The sequence below is a fragment of the Dipodomys merriami genome, unplaced genomic scaffold (assembly GCF_024711535.1).
Source record: "Dipodomys merriami isolate MVZ:Mamm:240054 unplaced genomic scaffold, mDipMer1.0.p SCAF_7, whole genome shotgun sequence".
Lineage (NCBI taxonomy): Eukaryota > Metazoa > Chordata > Mammalia > Rodentia > Heteromyidae > Dipodomys > Dipodomys merriami.
The window spans coordinates 55,356,847-55,375,715 of record NW_027206290.1 but is presented as its reverse complement, the minus strand read 5'-3'; the positions used below and the strand labels follow the sequence as shown (position 1 = coordinate 55,375,715).

At 41.6% G+C, this 18,869-nt stretch overlaps 2 protein-coding genes across 2 annotated transcripts in view; both read left to right on the top strand.

The window, feature by feature from the left end:
• The first annotated feature begins 5,768 nt into the window (after positions 1 to 5,768).
• On the top strand, positions 5,769 to 7,873 carry Smim26 (small integral membrane protein 26). The gene is made up of 2 exons (XM_070007634.1): positions 5,769 to 5,961; positions 7,282 to 7,873. Exons 1-2 carry the CDS (start codon positions 5,847 to 5,849, stop codon positions 7,458 to 7,460), a joined length of 294 nt encoding a protein of 97 aa, XP_069863735.1. The 5' UTR covers positions 5,769 to 5,846; the 3' UTR covers positions 7,461 to 7,873.
• Positions 7,874 to 9,612: 1,739 nt separating this feature from the next.
• Positions 9,613 to 18,869, top strand: part of Dtd1 (D-aminoacyl-tRNA deacylase 1) — a 168,738-nt gene continuing 159,481 nt past the window's right edge. The window contains exons 1-3 of the mRNA XM_070006678.1: positions 9,613 to 9,740; positions 16,033 to 16,123; positions 18,092 to 18,327. Of these exons, the coding sequence (XP_069862779.1) occupies positions 9,698 to 9,740; positions 16,033 to 16,123; positions 18,092 to 18,327 (370 nt within the window). The 5' untranslated portion in view covers positions 9,613 to 9,697. The remainder of the gene's footprint in view (positions 9,741 to 16,032; positions 16,124 to 18,091; positions 18,328 to 18,869) is intronic.

Here is an 18,869-nt window from a genome sequence, read left to right as displayed (position 1 = left end):
GAAAGAAAGCACTGGCTAAAATAATGCTAAAACAAATTTTACCTCCTGAGGTCTCTGTGTGTGATGTGACTCTCTCAAAATAGCTCTCTGAAAAACAGCAATCAGGCTGAGTATTATAGCAGGAGATCCTGTGGTTCTGTTTGTCACTAGTGTGTTATACACAGCCATTCATGAGAAAAGAAGCAGGTAGCTGAACATAAGCATCCTAGTGCCTTTCATCCAGGCCTGAAGCCAGCCTTCCTCAACCACTAAGCCTTAGTCTCCTTCAGATCCAACAGGGTGTCTCTGCCTCAGTATCTCAAATTCAAACTGCTAACTAAAAACACAGCAGTAATCACAGCCCATATTCTATATTTAAATCAATGTGTTTAGGAAATAAAATATGAACGTTCTTCTTTGTGCAAAACAAAAAAGTGTTTACTGAACTTAATCCTTGTTTATATCTAAATGTTAAGGGGTCAAGGAAAAATATGGAATATGTAGGACTGTTCTGATAGAGCATGGATGGGGCACTGTGCTGCCTCATATGTAACTCTCATGTCAGCAGTCCTGCCCAGGTAGACACCAAGAAGGGCTGGTGGCCTGATGCCAGTGGCTCATGCCTACAATCCTATCTACTCAGGAGGATTTGAGGATTGTAGTTCAAAGCCAGTATGGATAGGAAAGTCTGTGAGACTGTTATCACCAATAAATTACTTAAAATACTGGAAGTGGAGCTGTGGGTCAAGTGGTAGACTGCTGGCTTTGATCAAAAAAGCTCAGGGACAGCACCCAGACCCTGTGTTCTAGCCCTGGTTACTGGCATACACACGTAGCAAAAAGGCTGATGTGTGTAAGTGGCTCCACCAGAGTGATGGCACACTTATCCTGGGCATCAAGTGAAATAACTTGTACAGGTACTATTTTTCCAATCAATGTAATGTACACGCGCACACAGACACACATATCTATACATACTACTCTGATATATGTACACATACACATATATTACGTTTGATTTTATATGTGTTTGTTTAAAAACAATAAACATTGATCCTAAAGAGCTTATAATTAATAAATGCTTTTTCCCCACTCCCTAAACCTAGATCTGCTCTTCAGAGGTTAACTGTTCAACCTTACATGTTTTTGTTGAATTTTAGCCAATTATCTTTCAATTCCTATTTTCAATGGATGTAGATAATAAGACTTTCCTTCCACACTCCAGTTTGGATCAGCTATGCCTTTATTTTTATATTATTAAGTGATAAAATGTATATTCTGGCCTATAACAATAATTCTGTTTTTTTGTTTCTAAGTTTATTGTGGAAACTAATAAAGAGCATATATATAGTTTAATGATGTAAATATTGTTTATATGTGTATTGAGTATTATGTTTTTCTTTCTTTCTTTTCTGTTTAGTGTAAGTTTCTATGTCACTTGACAAGATTAGAGTCACTTTTCTTACATGTCATCATTTCACAAGTTGGCTTCCTTCCTATTCGGATTGGTATTTTCTTGTTTTGTGGGGCTTTCCCCCCAGATTTTCTTAGTTTTTGGTTGATGTTTGAGAGAAGTTTTTTGTTTTTTATTTACTAAGAAATTCCAGCTGCTTATTCTGAATGAAGTCCCTTCCTTTTTTCAGATGTCACTAATGTCCTGGACTTCTAATGTGGGTCATTTTTTTTTTTTAGACGTGCTACACAACTGTCATGCAGGACTTACTTTCTTTGTGTGGGATTCTTATTTAGCTCCATTCTTCCTATGATTCAATGCAACATTTGGTATCTCAAATGACTTGTTAAAATGAGAACATGGAAAATAATTCATTGGACTTGGGCATGTCTGCAAATCTATGTTCCTATTTGACCATGTTCCTATCGCTGGGTGTAAAACTAGGCCCACAATCACTTCCTGTCAGAAAGTTATGGAATCAACTGTTTGCTGGGAACATAGCCAATAAAACATGAATTCCTGATCTTGTGAAGTTTCTGTTCTATTTAGGGTAGACCAATAGTTAAAAAATTAGAAGTAAGTTATGTATTAGAAGTCAATGAGGGCACCTATGGCTCATACCTGCAACTCTTAACTTATCAGGAGGCTGAGATCTAAGGATCACAGTTCAAATCCAGCCTGGGGAGGAAAGTTTGTGAGACTTATCTCTAGTTAATCACAAAAATCTCTGTAAGTAGCACTATGGCTCAAGTGGTAGAGCACTAGTCTTGAGCAAAAAGGAGCTCAGGAACAATGCCTAGGACCAGAAAAAAAAAAAAAAAGCCAGTTAAGTATGATGTAGACAAATGAAACAACTCCAATTAATTGGATGTTGGGCCATCTTGATTGATTCTGATACTTTTATCTTTTGAGTTTATATTTTCTGTCTTCTGCTTCTGCTCTATATTTTTGGAGCATTTCCTATGTAACAGTTATATTTTCCAGGAGTTCATATTCTCTGTCTTTTCCATAGGGTATTTTTATATTTTAGATATAATTTTTAATTGAGATACATCTTGAAGAAAGAGCACATAAAACTGTAAGCAGAGGGGCTGGGAAGTTGGCTCAGTGGTAGAGTGCTTGCCTTGCATGCCTAAGGCCCTGGGTTCAATTCCTCAGCACCACATAAGCAAAAAGAAAAAAGCCGGAAGTGGCGCTGTGGCTCAAGTGGTAGAGTGCTAGCCTTGATCTGAAGAGCTGAAGGACAGCGCCCAGGCCCAGAGTTCAGGCCCCACAACCGGACCCAAAAAAAAAAAAAAAACTAAGCAGATTAAACCTAAAATTTTCTCTTTGGGACATGTATGTTTCACATTAATATAAAAAAAAAAGGATATGAGATACATAGATGGCTCTGACATTCAAGTATGCCAGGTGTGGTGCACGGGAAGAGAACATATGTTTCTTGTTGGATGTGGCATTGATAATTCAGTTGTGGACATTTTAAGGAGCTTGTGGGATATGGATAAAAGCTGAAGATACCGTGGGTTGGCAGTGATCCATGTGGATTTGCTTTCAGATTAATAAAGTGGGTAAGCTTGGTGAGAAAAGAGAGTAGTGGGCTGGGAAGGTGGCTCAGTGGTAGAGCGCTTGCCTTGCATGCATGAGGCCCTGGGTTCGATTCCTTAGCACCACATAAACAGAAAAGGCTGGAAGTGGCACTGTGGCTCAAGTGGTAGAGTGCTAGCCTTGAGCTAAAGAGTTCAGGGACAGCACCCAGGCCTAGATTCAAGCCCCATGACCCCTCCCTCTCCCCCCTAAAAAAGTCTCACAAACTTTCCTGCCCAGGCTGGATCCTTAGACCTCAGGCTCCTGAGAAGCTAGGATTATAGGCATGAGCCACAGGTGCCCAGCACTCATTGGCTTGGAAATCAAGTCTAAGTGTGGCTGAAAAGTGATGTAAAACAACAACAACAAAGAAAAACCTCTTGTTTTCATGTCTTGGGGTTCATTTTGCTTAACATCATCTTATACGGTCATATGCATATAGCTAGCTATTCTGTCCATCTTCTAGGATTATCCTAGACATGTCTTTTTTTTTTTTTTTTTTGCCAGTCGTGGGGCCTGAACTCTGGGCCTGGGTGCTGTCCCTCAGCTCTTCAATTCAAGGCTAGTACTCTACCACTTGAGCCACAGCGCTACTTCTGGCTTTTTCTGCTTTTGTGGTACTGAGGAAACGAACCCAGGGCCTCATGCATGCAAGGCAAGCGCTCTACCACTGAGCCACCTTCCCAGCCCCTGTACAAATTATTACAAATGAGGGAAATAATGTTTTTTTTGGGGGGGGTCTGGCTTGCTAAACTTAATATGACTTTTTCCAAGTCTTTCTATTTCCTACAAATGGGTCTGTATCATTCTTTCTGATGGAAGCATAGAATTCCATTGTGTATATGCATATATATATATAATTTTTTTGATCCATTCATTTACGGAGGGGCATCTGGGTTGATTCCATAGCTTAGCTATGGTAAATAATGCTGCAATAAACATAGTTGTGCTGGTAGCTTTAGTATGGCCGTGTTTGTGGTCATTTGGGTAAATGCCCAGAAGTGGGATTGCTGGGTGATAGGGAAGTGTAGAGAGCTGCGAGAGGCCGCACCTGGAAGATGGTGCCGGCTTCCGCCCTTCGCCTTCCCGATGGCGAGTGCTCTCTGTGGTAAACAACTCCTGATATGGCTAAGGCAAAGAATCTGGCTTGCTTCCGCGCACCTGAACCTATTGGTGGTTCCCACGTGGCGTATCAGGGTTGGCTACCCAGCGGGTACTTAAGGCTGTGGGGAATTCTCCCCGGGGTTGGGGTCAGAAGATTACAAAAAGGTCCTGAATAAACTGCAGAGAGAAGAGTCTGGTGTCGCGTCTTCCTTGCTGGTCGAGGCGGTAGCGACAGGGAAGCTCTATTGTTTAGTCTTTTGGGGAACCTTTTTCTTTTTGTGTTTTTTTTTCCCCTTATGGTTTATCCTTTGTTGTTACTGTATTTGATTTTGGTACCCTGGGTATCTATATATGTTTCAAATTAGGGAAGGGAAGGGGAGCAACAAAATGGTGAGACAAAGGACAAAGGGTGAACCAAATGCACAGCGATACAAGACAGTATGTTGGAAATGAACTTGGGGGATGGGTGGGTAGGGAAAGTGGGAGAAAAATGAAAAAATGAGTCGGTAACAAGTTGGACAAGAAATGTACTCATGGGCTGGGAATGTGGCTTGCCTAGCATGCATGAAGCTCTGTGTTCCATTCCTCAGTACAACATAAACAGAAAAAGCTGGAAGTGGTGCTGTGGCTCAAGTAGTAGAGTACTAGCCTTGAGTACAGAGAGGCTCAGGGACAGTGCCCAGGCCCTCAGTTCAAGCCCCAGGACTGGCAAAAAAAAAGAAAAAAGAAGAAAGAAAGAAATATACTTACTTCCTTACATATGTAACTGAAACCGCTCTACATCATCTTGACAATAAAATGTTTCTAAAAAAAGTAATGTAATTCCTGCCTATCCCGCGCCTAACACATCAGCCTTGCTCTCCAGTGTTCACCTACTGAAATGTGGGTAGATTATGCCTTGAAGAAACATGAATAAGAGAATCTGACAGAATCAAAAGACATTTTCGTTTTGTTTTTGAGACATAGGTACATTTGTATGATGAATAGAATTCATGAGTGGAAAATGAATGGGGTGAGTGCTGTTAGGGTGTAGTTAATGACAAAGGCCTCTGAGGAGGCTGCAAAGAGTGGGACCCAGAACACAAAGGTGAACTGGGTTGGACCTGCAGGCACACAAAATTCACCTACAGGGGGCTGGGAAGGTGGCTCCGTGGAAGAGTGCTTGCCTTGCATAGGCTCTGGGTTCGATTCCTCAGCACCATGTAAGCAGAACAAGCTGGAAGTGGCACTATGGCTCAACTGGTAGAGCACTAAGCCATGAGCTGAAGAGCTGAGGGACAGCACCCAGGCCCAAAGTTCAAGCCCCACTACCGAAAAAAAAAAAAATTCACCTACAGGAATATGAGGAAGAGGGAAGAGAGAAATGGTATTCCTGCAAATCTGAGACCTGAAAGAAGAATGAAATTGAGCCTCTCTGCATCTTCTGACCTGTGGCAAGATAGGCATTGTTGTTATGCAATTGGGAAAGTTTCTGTCCAAAGAAGTTGTTATTTGCTTACCTTCACACGGTATGAAGTGTAGCTTGGCCTGTCACAGCTTGACAAAAAGCCACCTACCCCAGGATCCATAGCCTGGTGCCCAAGGTGGACTACAAGTCCCAAGGTACATTGCGAGGTGGAGCAGGAAGTGACTGAAGAGCCGACTTCCTATTGGTGATAGCGGCAACGACCTCGACAAGACAACAGCCCGCCGGTGCTTTGGGCCACCTTGGAGTAAAAGTTTGAACATGAATCCCCAAACAGCCTCGGTATGGTACAAGCGGTTATCTTTGGTGTACGCGTTAGGCGCCTGGACGCTGCTAGGCTCTGTGTTTTATTTGGATCGTAAACAGGCGCCATCAGGTAAGGTTTTCGACACAACCAACCGCAAGTAGGTCCAGGCCTGAGAGTCTAAAAGTCACTTCCCTGTGCTTAAGCCCCAAGATTACTCTAAAACGAGTTGAAGCGGTTACTTAAGGGACCTGGGCTCTTAAGAGATCCGCAAAGAACTGGACGCCAGTAACGTTGACATGTTGAACGGTACTTAGCAAAGACCGCTGTCCTTACTCTCAGTTGGGAGAATGTGTGAAGTTCAAGGTGGGATTTCTTTAACGAAGTGCTTGCTGCCCGGTACTCTTAGCCCTCATCTCCTATGAGGAGCAAACAATCTCAGGACTAGTTAAAGAGTGCTAAAACAGCCAAAGAGAATTAAAAGCGAATCAGCTACTGGGTATAAGAGGAAATCTCTTAGCCTTTAATTATATGCTGAAGTCGAAGAGACCAGAACTGATTAGTGTGGTTGCTAGGGGCTGAGTGAAGAGTGGGGACAATAGAAAGTGCCTGCTAAATTATAGATCCCCCCCCCCAGTGGATGAAAGTATTTTAAAAGCAACCCTGGTACTAGTTGCACAACTCTAAACATAGTAAAAGCCCACTGATGTGTACCTTTTAAGGGGAATTGTATGTAAGTTACTATCTCCAGCTCTTATGTGAAATCTTGAAGATTACGCTTGTTCATGAAAAGTATAAGTAGTCTGAAAATAAACATTCCCAGCAATGAGTTCCATAGCAGTTATGGTGTTTTTTTTTTTTTTTTTGGTCGTGGGGCTTGAACCCTGGGCTTGGGCACTGTCCCTCAGCTTTTACAGCTCAAGGCAAGCACTCTACCGCTTGAGCCACAGCACACTTTCAGTTTTCTGGTCGTTAATTGGAGATAAGAGTCTTACGGATTTCCCTGTCAGGACTGGCTTTGAACTGTGATCCTCAGATCTCAGCCTCCTGAGTAGCTAGGATTACAGGCATGAGCCACTCGCAGCAGTCATATTTTTCCCCCTCCTTCTTCCTCCTCTTCCCTTCTCCTCCCTCCTCCTCCCTCTTCCTTTTCCTCGTTTTCTTCTTCCTCCTCCTTCCCCCTTCTCTCCCCCTCCCCTCCTTCAAGAACATGGTGATAGGCATCTATTGGCATGATTCTAGACTTAGTTTATTTTTATTTTATTTTATTTTTTAAATTTCTTTTTTAAAATTTTTATTTTTTATTGTGAAAATACTGTACAGAGGGGTTACAATTACAGGGGCAAGATAATGAGTACATTTCTTATCAAGCATTGTAGTAGACTTAGTTTATTTCCAAGACTTTAGTTATTGTTTTCACAGTTAATCACTCAAGTTTTTTTTTTTTTTAAGGTAATGAAGTACAGCAAAAGGATGATTCAACAAGTGAAATGCCTGTCTCAACAATTGAAAAGTCTGAGCTCCTAAAAGGAATTTATGTGGAAACGATTGTCACATATAAAAAAGATTTTGTCCCAGTTACTGACAAAATCCTCAACTATTTCAAATCATGGACTGGTGGACCTCGTTAATAATTGTGATTAACTGCTGAATTCTGAAAACAAAGACTTTGGTTCATTTAAGTTTGATAGATGATTTGTTTTTTGTTTGTGAAAAGTATCTATTTAACTTTGCTCTAAAATGTAATCAGTGGTAAATGCAGAGACTATTTCCTTGAAGGAAACTAAACATAGTAATTCAGAAGGTATTTTATATTTTAGTTGTGTAAAAGGTCAAGGTGAAGTTCCACATTGAGCTTCTATAGGCTCATTTTTCAAAACTAGCTCATATGACTTCACATTTTTTTCATGTTGGTTATTAAAGCCTTAGGTTAAACTGAAATTCAGCAAAATTTCCCAGTTCATTTTGGGGCTTACAACAGCCCTTTGGGTACTGTTGGATAGTGGGTTTCTTATGCGTTAGAATAAAATTCCTGAAGTAAATAGACTTTTTCTGTTCTTCTGGACCAGTACCTTCACATACATCTTCAAGTATAGATTAAAGGCCAAATGTGACTAGTGCTGATGCTGTTTTAGATGCTGGGGACATAAAGTGTCAGCATGATGCTATCAATGTCACCTGTCCCATTTAGCTGCAAACAACAAACTGACACAGCCAGCTTAAATCACACAGGTGTTTATCAAAATATGTATAGGAAGTTCAGAATTAAAACAGAGTTAAGTGGAGGTCTTCAGAGGAACTGGAACACAGCCACTCACAGAGCCTGTTTGAGCTAGATCCCGTTTCTTTCTGGCTACATATCAGTTTCTTTTTCTTCCCTAGAGTTAGCCCTGAAAGGAACTACTTTCTAGCGACAGTGCTGAATGCTGATCAGCTTCTCCCACCCATGTGTTTGGCTTTTACCCTTGTGAGAGCCTCAGTTCAGCTTTTTAGCAGATCCCTGCTTTGTGGATTACTGATACTTCCTAAATTGTTAATACGTCCTTTCCCGTTAGAATTTTGCTTTTTATTCATTGTTACTTAAGACCCTGTGAGGCAAAAATACCATGTGACCTTCCATTTTGTAGTATTGGGTCTTTTACTACTGGCGATGTTAGCTTTGACCACTTCATAAAGATAATTTTGCATTCAGTATTTAGAATTCAAGCATACTAGTTTGTAGATTTTTCTGAGTGAATGACAACTCCTTGCTCTCTCACTCTCCGTTATCTCTCTTCCTTACTTTCATTAGGATCCTTCTTACACTATTCAGAGCCTGTGGGCTTAAGCATCTTTTTTTTTTGATCATCCTGGGGCTTGAACTCTGGGCCTGGGCGCTGTCCCGCAGCTCTTCAGCTCAAGGCTAGTGCCTCTCTTACCACTTGAGCCGCAGCACCACTTTCAGTTTTCTGGTGGTTAATTGGAGATAAAAGTCTCTCGGACTTTCCTACTAGACTGGCTTTGAACTGTGCTCCTCAGATTTCAACCTCTTGATTACAGGTGTGAGCCACTGGCGGCCGGCTTAAGCCATATTTTAAACTCAGCTGGAGTAACTGAGACTTTTATTTTCATTTTTTGTTTAAGTGCACTGTGCTGAAGTCGGCTAATTTTTAAAAAAAATCACTGATAATTTGTTAGGGTAGTAGTATAGTCCTTTGTACCTTCCAAGTATCTTTATGTAGTATATTTCATTTTAATTTCCTAACAGTTTTATGGCAAGGCTAAGTATTAGTATCTGTATTACAGGAGGAATTAAGACTTCTAGGATCATGCACCTGTTTGCTCTGTGACATTTCTAAGACAAACGAGTAGTTTACATGGTTAAATGGCTATTTTAGCAGCTATTTTTGCACTTGGTATGATTAGCTGCAGAGACAAAAACGGCAAATAAACTGGGAGGATCTGGGGGCAGAGAAGAGGAAAAGAGGAGAAATACAGAAAAAGAACTCCGGACAAAGGTGGGATTCGGTCTTGTGCGGGAGAGTAGAAATAAAACCCAGTGCAGAGATTAAGGTTGGTCAGGGCAGAGTGGCGTGTGCGCAGGCTGTGGGGAATTGGCTGGAGTTTTTCACACTCCCAAGGTTTGAGCCGAGCTTCTCCTTGGATGGGTCTGGCACATGCTTAGGGTCCAGGTGGGCGTGGCTGACGTGAGCAGGACCAATCAGTGGGTAGGCGTGCCGGACGTGGGCGGGACGCAGCAACCCGCTGGAAGAGGTCCTCCGGCGCGCTTCCGGATGTCACCCGCAGAGGGCGCCGTGAACGGAGACGCCTTGTGAGTCACGAAGCGGGACGAAGCGCGGCGCCGCCCCACTCGCCCCTAGCCGTCGCCATGAAGGCCGTGGTGCAGCGCGTCACCCGGGCCAGCGTCACAGGTCAGTCGGGCGGGGCCGGCCCCGGGAGGCGCCACCCCTGAGCCCCCGCGACCCGCGGGCCTGGCAGGGGTTTCCCGGCACGGGCCTCGGGCCCCCGCAGCCGCGCCACACCGGGCGGGAGCGTGCCCGCACGTGGCTGGGTCCCCGCTTTGGGCCCGGCATGAGCGCGCCTTGTTCCATCACCATCTTCATCGCGTCATCGAATCCTCCCCACCCCCGGTTTTATCTGTCCCGAGTGCAGGCCACGGCCGTTCTCCCAGGAGCTGTTGCACACCACACGTGTGGAGCATTGGCGGCGCAGGGAGCCCTCTCCCTTCCTTCCTCCAGCCCCTCTTCCCGCTGCCCCGTCGCCTTCGCCTCTCCCTGCATTTCCCAGTGTCTGGCTGCAGCTTGACGCCCGGCAGACGGGGTACAATGCTCGCACGCGAGCGGCTGCTTCCTGGCAGAGCTAGCAGGTGTACAAGCACGTTCAATCCTCCAGGGGAGGCCTGGCGGCCCCCAGCCGGCCCGAGTGCCCTGCAGGTCATGGGTCAGAGCCAGAGAACTCAAGAGGACACATCTCTCTTTTACACCAATTTCTGTGGACTCAAACCGCCCCACCTGTCGTCATCTCGTTCAGTTAGTTGGAACATAAGGGGTCCAGATGACTGATGTAGGTTATGTAGTCACTAAAGACTCAGGCCAAGCTTACTTAGAATTAAAAACAAACATTAAACTAGTTGACGTGTGTGTGTGTGTGTATAGAGGTAGGTAGGTACTGAGGCTTAGCTTCTTTGCTTAAGGCTGGCACGCTACCCCTTGAGCCCGAGCTTCACTTTGAAGTCAGCCTTTTCTGCCCAGGCTGGCTTCAAACTGGGGATCCTCACATCTCAGCTTCCTGAATAGCTAGAATTGGGGGTGTGAGCCGCCACCATCCAACTCTTCAGTCTTTATTGGCAGTTACATTGTTTTAAGTTGGGCCCATTGTAGGTATTTCCAACTAATTGAAGAAGGCTGAAGAAGGAGGATCCATTGAGCCTAAGGAGTTAGAGGCCAGCTGGGTCTCCATGAGACAAAAAAAAAAAAAAAAGTTTCAAGATATTCCAGTTATTCTAGTGTTTTTGGCTCCACCAAGTAGAAATCTAGGAATAAGACAAAGCCCCTTAAAGAAACAATCAAGACCATGTATTTTGTTAGGAAATTTTACTTTTTACTGCTGCCTAATGATTTGTAAGTTGCTCTGGTGACTATGGTTTTGAAAATAGTCCTGGAATACTAAGGACTAGGGTAGCACTCAGGTTTATGAAAGTTTGAAAGGTTTTATAGCATTTCAGTAAATATTCATGGAAATTGGGAAAATTGCTAGTGGAAGATTTTTTTTGGAAGATTTTTTAAATATCATCACCAACAGATTTAAATATTGATCTTTTGTCCCATAAAGTCTATTGCTGATCTGGAATATTGAAAATATGTCTTTATTTTGTGAGATTTGCTGAGTGGAGTTTGAACTACTTTTAAGTTGATATTTAAATTTTATGTTCTCTAGTGAAAATCAACCAACCAAACTATTTACTCAGTGTGTTGCACTAGAGGTGTGGCTGAATTGGTAGAGTGCTTGTGTAACAGGTACAAAAGGCGGGGCTGGGAAGGTGGCTCAGTGGTAGAGCGCTTGCCTTGCATGCCTGAGGCCCTGGGTTCGATTTCTCAGCACCACATAAGCAAAAAGCCAGAAGTGGTGCTGTGGCTCAAGTGGTAGAGCACTAGCCTTGAGCTGAAGAGCTGAGGGACAGTGCCCAGGCCCAGAGTTCAGGCCCCATGACTGGACCCAAAAACAAAACAAAACAAGTACAAAAGGCCCTGAGTTCAATCCCAGTACCACCAAAAAAAAAAAAAAAAAAAAAAAAGAAAGATAGATATGAATTGTGAGAATGTGTTATTTGGAAATTTGGGGTCGAGGAATTGTGGGATTCTCAGTATGGGAGTTGGCATATAGTGGAATAGGATATCTTGGCTCCTTAAAAAGTGGCCGACTTCACTGAAATATAACTGCATTCAATGACATTTTACTATTTTAAAGTGCCACTTTCATGTGTGTGTGTGTGTGTGTGTGTGTGTGTGTGTGTGTGTGTGTCTGTCTGTCTGTCTGTCTGTCTGTGTGTCCGTGTCCTCAGGGCCTGAGCGCTGTCCCTGAGGTTGTTTTTTTTTTAATTCACCACTTGAACCTCAGCTCCACTTTCTGCTTTTTGGTGGTTAATTGGAGATGAGAGTCTCTGACTTTCCTGCCCAGGCTGGCTTTGAACTGTGGTCCTCAGCTCTCAGCCTCCTGAGTAGCTAGGATTACAGACATGAGGCACTGGTGCCCAGATGCCACTATGTTATGGTTAAGACAGAATTGAACATCAGATATCACATATCTTATGTGACAGAATCTCTTGGGATTTTTCAGACACATTCCTATGTTAATTTAATCTAATTGTTTTTGTTTTTAAGTGCTGGGAACTGAACCTGCGACCTTGTGCATGGTAGGCAAGCACCCTACCTCGGAGCTACATCCACAATGCATACTAGTCTTGCTTTAAAACCTTTATTAGGAAACATTTCAAACATATTCATTTGCTTGCCTATCACTAAATTTCAACACTAAAATTTGGTGTGTGTGAATTTATGTGTATATATATATATATATATATATATATATATATATATATATGAATTCTTGAATAGGTCTCAAGGCATATGCCACTCATTCATGAAAATAATCCAACTAAACTATCAACTCTTTTCCAGCCCTGTGATCTTTTTATTAGAATAATGAGGCTCATGTTAAAGTAATGAAGCTCATGTTTTTCCCCCTCAGGAAACGATTTGTGTATAAGAAAGATCCCTTTGAACCCTTTGAACAGCAATCTATTTCATATATAGACTTAGAAGTGTAATTTATTTATTTATTTATTTTTATTTATTTTTTTGTCGGTTGTAGGGCTTGAATCTGGGCTTGGGTGCTGTCCCTAGAGCTCCAGCACCACTTCTGGCTTTTTCTGCTTATGTGGTGCTGAGGAGTCGAACCCAGGGCCTCAGGCATACAAGGCAAGCAGTCTACCACTGAGCCACCTTCCTAGCCCTGTAATTTATTTTTTATTATGTTACTTTATAAAAAAAATTGGAGCTCTTGGGCTGGGCTTATGGCTTCGCATCGAGTATCCATGTAACAAGCACAAGGCTCTCAGTTCAAACTACTGTACTACAAAACAGAAGAACTTCTTTAGTGATTCTTTTTCTGAGAACATACTCTAAGAAGATAATCTCAGTTGTGGAAAAGCACTTTGGTATACAGAGTTTTTCCAGCGCATTGTTTATTTATTGAAGGGAAAATCTGGAAACAAGTCATATGTCCAGTAAAATGAGCTGGTTAGTACACTGGATAGGTTGCTGCTATTGAAGGTGTATAGAAAATGAACTCCAGGAAGTGGCAAAATAGTTTTTGTTGTTGTTGTTGGTAGTGGTGGTTTTTGTTTTTGCTTTGCCTTTTTTTTTTCTTTTTCTTTTTTGGGGCTAAGGAAAAGGGTACAGAAGGAGAGGAAGGAAGGATGAACAAATGCAGCCATGCAATTCAGTATACACTATGTGGAAAATGACCCATGTAACTTGTGGGTAGGGATGAGAGAGGGAAAAACTGAGGGAAAGCAAAAGAAGGTGACATTGTCCAAAAAAAAGTACTCACTACCTGAGATATGATATGGTAACAAATCTGTACAACACATTAATAATAACAATAAAATTATTTTTTATAGTATTTAGGGTGAACAAATGTAGCAGCGATATACACTAGACACTATGTTGAAAACTATATAACTTGTGGGTAGAGATGGGAAGAAAAATGGGAGAGCATGAGGGAAGGGGTGACATTGTCCAAAAAGAAATGTACTCTTTACCTGCCTTATGTAACTGTAACCCCCTTGTATATCACCTTTATAATAACAATAAAAAATTAAAAGGTATTTAGAAAAAGCTTATAATGTGAAATTTCTTAGGCAGTGTTAAGACAAGATACAAATATTAAAAGTTATTACAGTAGCTGAAAACAAATATGAAGTAAAAATCTATAAATAAATACAGAAAAAAATTATTAAAAATATTGAAATTCTTGTCTTTGGGTAGTCTTGTTTTCTTCCCATTCCCTTATATTTTACAAGTTTTCTATAATGTATATACATTATTTTAATGGAATATATATATTATTTTTTAAAATAACCTAGGAGAAATTTAGAAAGTAAGTTGAGATTTTAAGAAAATAATAATTTATTTAAAGAACAATTTATTTAAAGCCAGAGGACTTTTTCTAAAGCAATGCACATGAGCAAACTAAGCCCAGGATAAGCCCACGTATTTCAGGAAAGATTACTCTTATTTCAGCTTTTGAGTCACTGGCTAATAGGTTAGTAAGTCTCACATAGGCCATTATAAGAAAAGCAGCACTGAAGAAAATCTTTAAAATTTTCAGCATATGGGAAGGTGGCTCAGTGGTAGAGCGCTTGCCTTGCATGCATGAGGCCCTGGGTTCGATTCTTCAGTACCACATAAGCAAAAAGCAAAAAGCCGGAAGTGGTAGAGTGCTAGCCTTGAGCTGAAGAGCTGAGGGACAGTGCCCAGGCCCAGAGTTCAGGCCCCACGACTGGCCCCCCCCACCAAATTTTTTTTTCAGCATAACAGTAAGAGGAGAAATGTACTCATTACCTTGCTCATGTAATTGTAACCCCTCTGTACAGTATTTTTGCAATAATAAAAACAAAAACAATAAGAGGAATTCAGTTTTGGTGTTTTTTTCAGGAATACATAGATCCTGGAGTCCTGTCAGATACCTGAAGAAAGAGGAGAGCTTTTTTTCTTCTTTTTTTTTTTCTTTGGTGGTACTAGGGTTTGAACTCAGAGCCTTGTGCTCGCTTACTTTGTTGGTGTTTTACCACTTGAGCTATGCTTTTTTTCTGATTATTTTGGAGATGAAGTCTTGAGGACTTTTCTGCCCAGACTGGCTTCAATCTGCTATCCTCCATATCTCAGCCTCCTAAATAGCCAAGATTGCAGGCATGAGTCACTGGCATCCAGCTTGGAGTTTTTCTTTCCTTAGCTTGTAATATATTGCAACATGGTATGGTCCATGTTGCCTTGCTAGGCATATTTATATTATTACACAGCAGAAGCAAACAATAGGAAAAAGTCAAATTGACCTTCTATTCCTGATTGGAACATTAGGTCAGTACACAACAAAACAATAAGACAATAATAATCTAGTGAAATTGGGCAAAAAATTGACAAAAAGAGGAAGTTATCAATGTTGCCATTTGAGATATGAATTTAGTTTCACTATCATAATGCTGAATGTTGGCTTAAATTCTGTGGCAACTCTTAAGGTATTGTCTAAAGTTAGTAGGACATGCATTTGTTTACAAATACATTAATGTGGGCAGTTTTGCTTGGGGATTTTTTTAAATGAGATACATAATTCAAACATATTTGGAGGCTGAGATCTGAGGATCAAGGTTCAAAGCCCGACTATGCAGGAAAGTTTATGAGACTCTTATCTCCAACTAACCACTGGCATGAAAAGAAAAAAAAAGATTTGCAGATATTGGCTTAGGGTGTTACTTTAATACTAGAGTTTGCTGAGGGGAAGCTTAACATATAATCATGTTTTTGTTTTGTTCTGTTTTTTTGTTTTGTTTTGTTTTGTTTTGTTTTTTTTTTTTGCTGGACATGGGGCCTGGACACTGTCTCTGAGTTTTTTACTCAAAGATAGTGCTCTACCACTTGTACCACAGTGGCACTTTTGGCTTTTGGATATCAAAGTCTTATAGACTTATCTGCCCAGGCAGGTTTGAATCACAGTTTTCAGAACTCAGGAAAAACACTTGTTTTTATGATGTGAACATTGCTCATGTGATACCGTGTTTGCTGATTTCCAAGAAAAGTAGGAACCTTCTTCCTGAGAATTAGATTAGCTGAGCTGAATTCTGTGGGGGAGGACAATATTGTTCTAGTCTTACAGACTGGCAAACTGGACTAGCAGAAGTTTTAGGTTACACAGATGAAAAATATGTTCCTAGTCTTGCTTAATGACTTTCACTTTACAGCTCCCACTTATTCTAGATTAAGAGAGGATGGGATTTAATTGCCTTTCACTTTTAGCTTCTCACTAACTATTCAAAGAAGTTGTAAGATATATGTATGATGTTGAAAACAGTTCTAAGGTTACTAAAAAAAGCATTTCATGCCACCAGGTTGCTTCTGAGTCTTCTCCCTCTTGGTTCCTTTCTAGTTGGAGGGGAGCAGATAAGTGCCATTGGACAGGGCATCTGTGTGTTACTGGGTATTTCGCTGGAAGACACGCAAAAGGAACTGGAACACATGTAAGATGTTGATTTCTAAACCCTAGATCTTTGTATGGGATATGTGCCCCCAGGTACTGGGTGTGGGGCTATAGGATTTAATGTTTCCTTACTAGGTTTTGGTCTTGCTTTGACCCATTCTTCCTTTCTATGCTCCTATTCCCCTCTTTTGGAATGGAAATGTGTATTTTATACCATTGTATATTAGAAGATAAAATTTTCTTTTTGATTTTGATTTTTATTTTTGTCGGTCATGGGGCTTGAACTCTCTGGGCCTGGGCGCTATCCCTCAGCTCTTCAGCTCAAGGCTAGCACTCTACCACTTGAGCCAAGCACCACTTCCGGCTCTTTCTGTGTATGTGGTGCTGAGGAATCGAACCCAGCGCCTCATGCATGCAAGGCAAGCACTCTACCACTGAGCTACCTTCTCAGCCCCTTCTTTTTGATTTTACATGGGCACACAGGTAAACATTTACCTTGAGTCTCAGAGTAGACTTTGAACTTTGACTTTCAACAGTGTTGGAACTGTTAAGACATTGGGGTTCTGGGAGATATACTATATTTACTTTGAACTATAAGATGAACATGAGATGGGCAGAGCCTGGGTTGAATGTTATGATTTAAGTAGATGTGTTTAGGTGTTAAGCTGACAAGGGATGGATTTGTGATGGTTAATTGTGATTGCCAACTTAATTGAATTGAGAAGTGCCTGAGACATTGGTGAAGCACACTTCCGTGTCTTTCCAGAGATGTAGAAAGACCTGTCTGGACTGTGAGTAGTATCATGCCATAGGCAAGGAACCCATATGGAATAAAGGGGAAAAAGAGAAAGCCTGTTGGCATAGTCTCTGTCTCCCTCCCTTCCTCCTGCTCCCTCTTCTTCTTCCTCTCTTCTCCTCCCCTCTCCTTCGATATACTTCTCTCCTTAGTGGCTGCAATGATGCAGGCTGCTGTGCCAGACTCATTCTTACACTGTGAATCGAAAAAAACCACTGAAACTATGAGCAAAAATTCATAATTCCTTCTTTTTTTTCTTTTCTCTTTTTTTTTCCCCTACAAGATAGGGGCTTAAACTTGGTACCAGATGCTTTTGCTCATTTGCTAGCTCTTTACCAACTGAGCCATGCCTCCAACCCCAAAAACTTAAAGGTGTATTTTTCTCTTCTTTTTTTTTTTTTTTGGTGCCAGTCTTGGGGCTTGAACTAAGGGCCTGGGCACTATTCTTGAGTTTCTTTTGCTCAAAGCTATCACTCTTTACTATTTGAGCCACAACTCTACTTGTAGATCTCTAGTCCAAGATCAGGACTCAAACTCAATATCTAATAATTGGCAGGTGCCCTACCACCTGAGCCACCCCTCCAGTCCCCTAATTACTCCCATTAAGTTTTTTTTCTCAGATATTTGGTCACAGTAATAATAAAACTAACTGACACAATGGCTGTGACATACTAGATAACTAATATCAACTTGGCATTTAAGAGATGTGACTCACCATAAGATAAGCCTTGGTCTCAGAGCACTAGTAATACACAGTGACTGCCACAGAAGACACTATGTAAAGGGTCAGTAGATGGAAATCTGCTTGCCATCAGCATTACAGAGTGACTCTCAGGTGGTAGAATTTCATATTTCTTGCTGATGATTCTTTCATGGTTCTTAAATTTGACCTATAACCATTACATAGTCCACTTCCTTGGTCCTTTGTCATTCACACAATTATGCGGAACTCCCTATGGGCTTGGGGAGTCTGTGATGATACAATTATCTGGTGTCATTTCCCAGAACTTTCTACATATTTGTAGTTCCTATGAGTGTTCTCAGAATATTTGCCTAATTGTTCACATTGAACAGCCTAAGGTGATGCTTTATATAGGTGATGGACTTTCATAATGTCCTTAATTGCCAGGATGCTGGGGACATTTGAGAGTATAGAATGTGTTGGGGGCCTTGTGATCCTTCAGTTGGATTTCACTGCTCTTTTCCCTATAGGGTCCGAAAGATTTTAAATCTGCGTATATTTGAGGATGAGAGTGGGAAGCACTGGTCCAAGAGTGTGATGGACAAACAATATGAAGTGCTGTGTGTTAGCCAGTTTACACTCCAGTGTGTCCTCAAGGGGAACAAGCCTGACTTCCACCTGGCAATGCCCACAGAGCAGGCAGAAAGCTTCTACAATAACTTCCTGGAGCAGCTGCGCAAGACCTACAGGCCAGAGCTCATCAAAGGTAGGCAAGAGGGTTGGGATGTAGCTCAGTGCTAGAGCACTTACCCAGAATCTCTTGTGCTCTGAGTTTGCACTGAAGGGCAAGAATAGCCCCAGCAGGGAGCTTCTGATAGTCCTCCAGACAGAGGGTGAAGAGAACCCACATTTCCTTTTGTTGAAAGTCATTGTTGATTTTATGGACTGCTGGTGGTTGTGCTGCTATCCTTTGGGTGCCTCTAATACCCTTCATTGTCTTCAGGCTTCTGTTAATACTCTGAAAATGTTGAGAAGTCCAGAAATGTGTCTGCTATTGTGTTTTGTTTTTTTTTTGTATGCAAGCAGTCTACCACTGAGCCACCTTCCCAGTCCCTAATTTGCATTCTTAAAGTGATTCAATCTAGGACCTATTTGAGATACAGAATCTGTCTCACTAATCCCAATACTGGTGTCAATTGTGACTATTCTTTTTTGTATTTACTGACCTAGAGACCTGAGTGGATCTATTTCCTGTCTGTCGAGTATCTGCTTATTCTTACGTAATTCTTCTATTCTTACTTAGACTTT

Excerpts from the sequence above, each read along its gene's own strand:
- Smim26 (XM_070007634.1), top strand. The coding sequence starts at position 5,847 with ATGAATCCCCAAACAGCCTCGGTATGGTACAAGCGGTTATCTTTGGTG. Across the intron at positions 5,962-7,281 it reads TCGTAAACAGGCGCCATCAG|GTAATGAAGTACAGCAAAAG; the intron begins GTAAGGTTTTCG and ends TTTTTTTTTAAG.